Here is a 9,892-nt window from a genome sequence, read left to right on the forward strand (position 1 = left end):
ATGCTTAGATTGTGAGGTGAAACAAAACCCTCTGGCCATATCCAGTTTGGTTTATTCTCAACACCACAATTATGGTAGAAAACCTTAAAAAAATTCAAGTATACTCTCTAGTAAAAAAAATGCTATCAAAGTATAATGTCTTACGCATTTGCAAACAAAAAAATTAGGGATTGCAAGATAAATTAAAAGGAGGATTTTCCTCGGGCCAATGTTGAACATTACCTTGATGATTGCAAGTCGAAACATCTTGCATAGAAATTTCACACAGGTTACCAATTACTAAAAATGTTTGCAAGGACATAAATTATTCCAAATATTTAAATTACCAAATAGGGAGGAATTTTTTAATCCGTTTCAGCTTTCCTGTTTTCTAACTTCTGCCCTCAAACAGCCAGGTTTCATCTAATAACTATGGAGTTTTGCCATTTCACAATTACTCTTACCATTTTCTTTTAACATGTCTTCTGACTGCAAGACTATTTGCAATCAATAATTTTCAGTAATTATAATACATGCCATGTAAAGTTCATGTACATTTTTACGTCAATTGCCACGGCACAACTGCATCCTTTTAGTCATCTATAAAATATATGGAACACAGGAATACTGTTAGGCATTCTGCTGTAAAAATTCTGAACACTAACTCCCTCCTGGCTTGTACAAAAATGTTTTAATTTAGTGAAAACTAATTAATGGTTCCAAGGCACACACACCACCAAATTCAAGTTTAGGGAAGAGGTCCCCCTATCCAAACTTACATCTCTTGGTGATTATATTTAAATCAGATATTCTCTTTCATACTCTGATACCCTGTTTCAAAATAACTTTCTTGTCAATAACAGTCATCTCAAGTGACACAACCCTGATAACTCTGCCACAGCTTTTCTTCATCAATCAAAGTAATCATCATCATAATCATCTGTACTGAATAAGTTTCTGATTACATTTCCAACAAATAAGAGCACAAGTAGAAGTCCAAAAAATTCAAAGCCTCCGCCAACACCAATGGCAACACTAGGTCCAGGAGCAAAAAATGAGAATGGAGACCATCCCCAACCACCAAAGAAGGGTGTACCATATCCATAACCTCCAAAGAGAGGGGGAGCTACAGAGGGATTGATGAATACATTTGTCCTGTATGAACAAGCAATGTTAGAAGATGCAAGACAACATTTCATGATTAAAATGAACATTGGTTCTCTTACATATGCAGAGCTTCAGGTCTAATGCAACAAGAAGAAAAATGACGACACTTACAAAATCAAACAGGTCTGCAAACATATTTCAAGAGTGAATGAAATTTCCAATAATTGACCATTTTTGCAGCATGCATACATAATAAAAGTCTTTTTTATCAGATATTTTCCAGTTAATATTTTCACAAAGATAAAGAAATTTTTTTACTAATTACCAAATTTTCCAAGAAGTATATTTGTCTAGTTTTCACATGAAATTTACATAAAGTTATTAGATTTGACAATATCCACATGTATTAACGGGTTTTTCTTTAAATTCGTATCGTTTATATAGCCCTCCGGTTCAAGCAGCACCCCAAAGCAAAGCACTTGATTTTGATCTGTGAAATGGCTAGAGGATATTTATTTGCAACAAAACTACTGTGAAATAGATATCACAAAATTTATCATGTGCATAAACTTCTCATCATAGAATCACCCCACATCCCCAAGATATGCACCAAAATTGCAAGGTACAAATAAATAAGGAATACAGAAAATATCAAAATGGAAAATTCTTATGATAGTTGTGGAGATATGTCAGGTAAGAAGCACACTATGATTTGTGAACAAATTATTCCATGCAACAGGTTAGTCAGACGAGTATAAAGAAATTATATCATGATATTAGATATCATACACATTGCACAAGGACATAAAAATACAAGCACTTTGGCAGACAACTAGTTTGACTTCATTAATTCAAACTTAGATATACGTAATATGATGTCCCTACCATAAGTACTACATACGGTACTCAAATCTCATTACATTATTAAATTATATGTTGACGTACTTCTAAGATAAGACAGAGATGCACATGGCATAGTTACATTTCCATTCATCAATGAAAACCATTCACAATAATCAATCTCAATTGAACTCCCCTGCTAAACATAATGTTTGTGGCATGCTGGAATCATTTGTTCATTGCAATTGCAGTTCACGATTTTCATGGTTCATCTCTTTAGGGTCAAGTTTATTTAAAATGCCGCTCTCAGTCCTGATGATGTGCTTCTGTTCACCAATATACTGCTTCTTCCATGATTATGTAGTTCATTCTATTGCTCTTGTAACAGGATATCACTTAGAACCGGTCCATATGTACTCCTTGTCTAGGAAGACTGGCAAAGCTAGGCTCACCATGATCAGAAGAAAATTTGAATTATATTTTTTTTAGTTTGTCTATACGTTAGTAATTTGCATTTTTGAAGGTCTTGGAGACCTTTCCAACAAGTTAAACAGCTCATAATTTCGAGTCCCGAGCAGAAAGTTATGTCTAGTTGAAGTCAGGATAAAATTTCATATAGTTTTTTGAAAATTTCGTAGTTTTTAGATTTTATTATGTAATGAACAAATGTGACTGTTGGACTTCGATTCTCAAGAGGTTTTTGTGACCCTTGGAATCTCATGAACTTCTATATGTTGGATTTTCGAATGGAATAGATTACTTTTTGGCTTGCTTCAATTCTATGCTTTCTGGTTCTTGTAAACAGAATTTACAATACCGCAGGTTCTCACTCAGGTATTGTCATCCGAATCCATAATTCGAATCACACCCTCTAATTTGATCACACGGCTGAAAGACAAAGCTGTAAATCTTGAACTTCCTAACACATGCATAAGTACATGTACACAAACAGACAGACCTATTCCGCCCTAATACCCATGCCCCGCCGTTGAGGAGAGGGGGAAGGGGGTAATTCCTATCTTCCCACAAATGGATCTCATATGCCGTGTTAACATGCTAGCGAGGCTATGTTCTAAAAAACCAGCCTTGTCGAATTGGTTGGTTGATGACGATCTATAATAATTAGTTGCAAGATCATGGTTATCACTGATTGTCGTCTATGTAAATTTTCCTCAAAAACAACATACAGATAATGGCATAGAAACAAATCCATGTTTTGAGTCCTTGTCAAGGTGCCACATCAGTGATCCTATTACAATCTAACTATTTCTTCAAGAATTCCAACTGTCTCCTGCATTGTTTCCAAGTTGAATATTTGGCCTTCTAAATGTTTACCCATATTTCTGGCTTATAGTGGACACTAGCCCTCCCTGTTTTCTATGCTCTCGGAATTGCAGTTCGACTCTTGTAAAACTCCACTATAGATATGAGAAAAAATTTCATCTAGAAATGTCTCCAACATATTTCTCCCTCCATTGGAAATAAAATGCCAATTTTAGTTCTATCCTCTCTAGGATATACGACACAAGGCAAGCCCTGACCCTTTTTTTGAGCTTTGTCATTAAGGCACAAAATTAAAATAATATACCAGCAAGATAGGAACTCCCCTGCCTGCAGATGGGTGGATCTCATATGCCATACCCACCATCCTAGCTAGGCTGGGACGTTGAAAGCACTCCTTTAACATTCAACTAGATTTTAAGAAACAGTTCTGAATAGCTACAGCAGAACTTTCCCCCTGATTTACAATGGGACATTCCAACCATGCTGCTCCCAGATGTGGAATTCATGTCCAGACCTGTCAGAACATGTTGGCCATTTGTTTGATTGAAATAGAATGGTCTCTGTTCCAAAAAGAAACCCTGATGGCGATCTTCTTTATTATTTTTCCAAAAGATGGCTGTCAGCTGGACTCTTTAGTATTGCATTAAAAGGCTATACTATAGAGAAACAGACAAAGGAGGGCAATTCCATTGGAGAGACAGGTCCAACAATGAAGAAAGCTACCAAGTTAAATTATTTATAATAGGTACAATAAGATATACCAATCATTTCAAGTAATATTTTACTAATGTCTTTTGTGAACAGGCGATTCAAAATTGAGATGGAAAAATTGCAGTAAGAAGTGCACTCTCTATTGCGTATTATTTCAGTCTCCGCTCTTCCTTCCCTCTTCTATTGCAATGAGTATTACATGATTTGACTTTAAAACATGGTCTCACAGATACTGGCCTAATCATCGGAGACAAGATGCACACAAATTCTGTAAAGAAATTAATGGAGAAAAGACAGCTAAGATCTCTAATAGAAGCTTATATTTTATGATACTTTTAATATCCATGTTTCAAAGCACTTTTTGGAGGGTGTGCACCAGCCCTTGGCAAGATGGTACTACTGATTCAAAGATTGTACCAATTCATAGAAGAAATCACCTGTCTAGGGAGCGGTAATCAATAGATTCAAGATGCTATTAGTGTTCTTCACATGAATAATATGATGCAGCTCAATAAAGTTTTCGCTCCCATCTGCAGTGGAAAATACCATCATAAGAGACTCAAGTTGGGAGCATGTGCAACCTTCCATTGTTCTCTTGCCATGAGTGTTTGTATCATTTAAATTTTCAAAAAGGGACCAAACCTAATGGTCTAATTGATGGTTTTAAGAGACAAAATTTCTGTAGATTATTCAACTGACCAGAGGAAAGAATTAAAAGCTCTATTTGGCACAGCTAGATACACTTCACTTAAGAAGCTCTATGCCGCATTCGAAGAAAAAACACCGTTTTCAAATAATTACGTAGCTTAGTCGGCTGAATAAAACATTCACATGAAACCACTCAAATGTTCAAGATTAATCAGACAGCATTCACGTCAAAGGCTACATAATTCAATAGGGTCAGTAAAAATTAGAGACAGACACCGTTAATTCACAAGCACTCAAACAAAATGTTCAAGATCAGTCAAAGAACATTCATGTCAATGGTAAATTTGAGATATTCTGTTTTAGTATCTTTAGAGCAAGGCTGAACACACCTAGAGTTATTTATTCTGGGACCTGACGATCTTGGGGCAGAACTGGGAGGAGGCCTTGAACGAAAGGCTTGGCCTCCAACACGTCCTCCACTCTTGGCAGCCATGGCATCCCCTGGTGTTCCCACTATCAAAACCCCTGCTGCAAAGGCTGCCACTGCTATCTTGGCTAAACCCTCACCATCCCATCTTTTAACATCCTCCTTACTCTCACTGTCAATTAAAACAAAATAAATTTGAAAAAATCCTCACTAGATTCATTAATAAAAAACCCACCATGTCATTTAAAATACCTTGAACTGGCAATGTAATCTTCCTTAGGGGCTGAACAATGGCAACGCAAAAGTCTTTTACCGTGTCTTGGGTTTCTGCCATAACAATTCAATTTTACATGAGAACTTGCCAGTCCAGGAGGGGAGTTCATCAAAGTGTGCGTCAATGCCATAATGCTTCACTTCTCATGAAATCTAAAATAACTGAGATTTTGCCTGTAAATTGGTTTGCAGGAAATGGCGTTGAGAATTTTATCAATCTTCTGAATGGGTAGATCTATTGTTGATTGGGTAGACTCTGGGATAGATAACGCCACTTGGCAAAATCATAGTGGTGCACATTCCCAAAATCTAGAATATTTGGGATATTTTGGGACGTATACTCTAGAGGGTTTCATACATGCGTGCATGATTGTGGTGGAGAGTTTTTCCTGTGCAAATAAAAATTGCTTGCGTAAGATATATATTTAAGCAAAAAATACTGTAAAATGAATCCTTTTCGTGGGAAAGATTCATGGGAAGATGTAGTTGTTCAAGTTGTTTAAGCAAAATAGTAAAATATATTTTATAATTTCGATTTTATATTATAAAAAAAATATCTTTCCTATAAATTTAGGTATTAGCAAATACAATTAGAATTGATACTTATGAATACATGTATTATTTTATTTTATATAATGAATATAAATTTTAATTTCTCCATGTTCATTGCATTGTCCACTCTTTAATTTAGTTGTATTATTTTTGCCTGTCGTTTTCTCTTACTTTGCTCACGGGCAAAATGATGGCTCAACTTTTGTTACTTTACATTGTATACACCTAAAAAATGGTCTGAAGATAATTAATTGATTAAATCCTACACATTCATCTACTTATTAATAAATCTAAGGATTTATTTAATAGGTTCATCTCAATAATCTCCTTTGATTAATTAATCTAAATTAATTAATTCTTCTCCATCAAAATCATTTCTTCTAATCTCTAATTAATTAAAACAAATCAAATTCATGAGTTGTTGAAATTAATTAGCCTTATCTTATTAATTGAATTTCTAAATTCAATTTTTTCCTAAACCTAACCCATTCTACCTACCCCCCTGTTCCTTTTCATCCTACCTCTTCTAGAAGCCTCTTGACATTTGTCACCATAGAGATGGCAGATGTTCCCTTTAATCCAACTCCTTTGCCAACCTCCTCCAATTTCACCATTGATATCTTCAGACTTAATCTTGATTGTTGATTCCTGCCACCTCACCCCTAGCCTTGGGAAATCCTATAAATAGACCTCATTTTGGAGCACAAAGGGTCCCAATTTCATATCATTTTGCATCCCGATTGATTCATCTCATTTGCATCCAAGCATTGTTACTATAGGCATCTAGCCTCTAGTTTATCATTCTTAACATTGTTATCATGGTCAATTTTAGCTTAATTGCATCTTCATTCTAGCCTATTTTCTAGAATAATCATGAAATCATGTAGCTTAATCATGCTATCATTGCTAGATCATGCATCTTCATCATTCAAATCCTCCATCTAAGTGTAGTCAAGTCACTGGAATATGCATAACCCGATGTGAGAGCAAAATTCATACTCGCATTTACTAGGAGGCGATAGATCACTTAGTTATGGTTTTGTCTTCCTTTGATTCAAATTCATTAACCATGCTTGTAATGATCTATTGAGTGTTTTGTGTTTGCAGGTACAGGTATAGGTACACTTCACAATAGCATGACATACATAATAAAAAATAATCAGTTCAATTGATAATAAATGAACTCTTTTTTTTAAAAGCTTGAAGTTCAAAATTTGCCTCATTCAACATGAATTTGTGAGATATTATTCGAGGGGCTGGACATTTAAAACTAGTGTAGGCTACCTAGAGAGTAAACATGCCTCTTACATAATTAAAACAAAGTCAAAAAGTTTATCAATTATAATATTATTATATGTTTTATGTGTTACAAGTTAAATGTAATTTAAAAATAATTAAAATTATATATTTAGTTTTGTAGACACTTAAAAATAATTATTTTTAATTATTTTTAATTCCTCACATAATTAATTAATTAATTATGTTAATTCAAATTCTTCTCAATATTAATTAAATATAATTGATATTGTCACTATAGTATGTGACTGATTTATTTAATAAATCAATTCCTTTCTTTATTCTTCTAAAAATTGAATTCTCACAAATCTCCCTCTTAGCTAATTAATTTCAATTAATTAGTTAACCCACATGCTTCTTGCAAACCATCTTCTTAATTTATCATTAACCTAATAAAGTCTTTTAGAAACTCCCTAAACTTAGTTAACCTTATTCTTTCAATTTTTAATTCCCTCCACTCATTCTCTCTCCTAGTCAAATCCTCCTACAAATCCTAATCCCACCTAACATTTCCTCTAATCCCCCTCCTAATGAGTTGTTAATGGTTAATCATGATGATTAGCCACGAAGTCAACTCTTTGTCCCTTCCATCCAACCACTAGCTTTTAATGCTCTTTTCCTAGGTGAATGTGAGATCTTCAAAATCTTACAATCCTCTAGGCATCTCCTCTCCCAAGGAATTTTTAATTCCTTCTTATTCCTCCAATCCCCATGATTATCCCTTTTTGGAGAATTTTAAATTCCTCCTCCCCATTCTTTAAGGAATGTCACATCCCTTGCTCCTCTCAAAGCACATGGGGAAGTCTTCCCAATGCACTTTGCTTTTCTCAAGGTACTTTGAGAAGTCTCCCCAATGTACCTTGAGGAGTGTGGAGACAAGAAATGCATTTAAGGCATATCTCTTGGTCTCCACACTCTCTCTTGGGCCTTGTGTGAGCTCACAAGAAATCCTAGCCCTTCATCTTGAATCCATCCTAGCCATCCATTTTCACTCTCCTCTTCCTATAAATTGAGGACTTCATCCCTCCATTTTTCATCTCCAAGTTTAGTAATCTTATGCTGTCCTTTTGAGCCTACAAAAATTATTTTAGCATCCTTATCATGTCAAAATCATCCTACATCCACACTTAGTCATTTCATCTCCATCATCTTCCAAGATCCATCTCATTTGTGCACAACATTGGAGAGCTATCCACATCAAACAAACAAAAAGAGCACATCAAGTGGGGTATCACTAAGGGGCACCTTCACTTCATCAAGCTCAATCCGAGGGAGAGGTATAAGGTTTTGTGAGATATACATTTTCATCATTCATGTTTTCATGCATTTCAAATCATGTCTTTGATTTCATATACTTTCATGTCTGATTTGCATGCTTATTAACTAATCCACCTCACAGGTCTTTTATCATCTTCATTTTGGCACACCCGGTGGGACCCACGTCCCTAAGAGCTAATGTTTTTGAGTTTTTTTTGTGAGTTGTGAGACACAGGTTTCAGAATAACGCGACTGCAGAAAAAGAAAAAAGGAAAAAAAAAAATTCTATTTATTTTCTGTTTTTGTGAAAATTTGAATTCCTGTTATCTGCTTTGTTTTTGTTTTTTTTAATAATCTGTCTAACCGCAGGAATTATTCGATTAACCAAATGGTGTTGCAGGTTGCAAGTTGCCTTGGAGATTCGACTAAACCGTGTGTTTTCAATTTTTAGGCACTTAGGCTTAATTAGGAGGATAAATGAATCATTGTCTTTGGTGTTTGTGGAAACTGTGAAAGTAGGAGAGTATGCTCTTGTTTATCTAGACAATCAGAAATCCAGACCTTTGGCATTTTTCTATCTATTTAGTGTGAATGTCTGCAAATCTGCTATATTATTTTCTCTATTATCCGCTATCTGCGCAGTGCAGTTAGGACTAATTTCTATCTTTTTAGTTTTGCAGCTTAATCCAATCGCCTGCTAATTAGTGCGACTATATTTTTTCTGTTTCTGTTATTTGTCTGTTTACATTTTTTTGTTTCCGTTACTTTTAATTTTATTTTTTTAAAATAATGTAAAATTTATTCTGTTTTTTCATCATATCTACTTTATATTCACTCTGTTTTCCTCCAAACTTCACTAGATCCACCGCATTGCCATTTTGCACATTTCCTTCTTTGGGGGCTTTATCCCAAAAATCCACTTTTTGAAGCCCAAAATTCCACATTCCTTTATTTTTAGGGTTTGCCATAACTCCTTCCCCTTTTATCCAACCACCTCCAAATTTTTCCGTATTGTCCATCTCCAGCTTTTGCTTCTTTGTCCCTCTTGGACAATTTTTTCCATTCCTTCATCTCTCCTCCAAAATCCCCATTTTTTGCTTGCTTATCCCTTAGAAAGTAGCAAAAACCTAGTCAAACATCATTTGCCCATCAAATTTTCCTCCAAATCCACATTTGTCATTAGTAAAAAAGTTTTTATTCATGTTTTTCTACTTATTCCCGAAAATTCAAAAAAATTAATATTTTTGTCATTTTGTTGTCTTTTGCAGGACGCTTGTTGAAGACTCCATTTCTCAAACTACTAATCAAGTTGTTTTGCAGGTTGCCTAAGAAATCCGACCAAATATTGTGCATTTATTTAAATTAGGCACCTAGATATTAATTAAAATGGAATGAACCAATGTCTTATGTGTCTTTAAGAAAAGCGTAAAGGTAGGAGAGTATGCTCTCGTCAAGCTGGACGATTAGAAATCCAAACCCTCCAACCTTTTCTTGTTTGATTGCATGTTTACCTCTAGC

The 9,892-nt window shown here is 34.8% G+C and overlaps 1 protein-coding gene across 1 annotated transcript; it reads right to left on the reverse strand.

The window, feature by feature from the left end:
• Positions 1-419: 419 nt before the first annotated feature.
• LOC131046912 (uncharacterized) lies at positions 420-5,632 on the reverse strand. Its single transcript, XM_057980749.2, has 3 exons — positions 5,249-5,632; positions 4,959-5,168; positions 420-1,134 (listed from the first exon to the last, which is right to left on the reverse strand). The coding sequence occupies exons 1-3, from the start codon at positions 5,398-5,400 to the stop codon at positions 891-893; spliced, it is 606 nt and encodes a 201-aa protein (XP_057836732.2). The 5' UTR covers positions 5,401-5,632; the 3' UTR covers positions 420-890.
• Positions 5,633-9,892: the final 4,260 nt, after the last annotated feature.

This window comes from Cryptomeria japonica, chromosome 9 (genome assembly GCF_030272615.1).
Source record: "Cryptomeria japonica chromosome 9, Sugi_1.0, whole genome shotgun sequence".
NCBI lineage: Eukaryota > Viridiplantae > Streptophyta > Pinopsida > Cupressales > Cupressaceae > Cryptomeria > Cryptomeria japonica.

What these genes read in the sequence shown, in the direction of transcription:
- LOC131046912 (XM_057980749.2), bottom strand. Translation starts at nt 5,400, where the DNA reads ATGGCATTGACGCACACTTTGATGAACTCCCCTCCTGGACTGGCAAGT. An exon ending in GATTACATTGCCAGTTCAAG is followed by an intron (nt 5,169 to 5,248) that starts GTATTTTAAATG and finishes TTTAATTGACAG; the next exon opens with TGAGAGTAAGGAGGATGTTA. An exon ending in CCCAGAATAAATAACTCTAG is followed by an intron (nt 1,135 to 4,958) that starts GTGTGTTCAGCC and finishes TTGTTCATACAG; the next exon opens with GACAAATGTATTCATCAATC.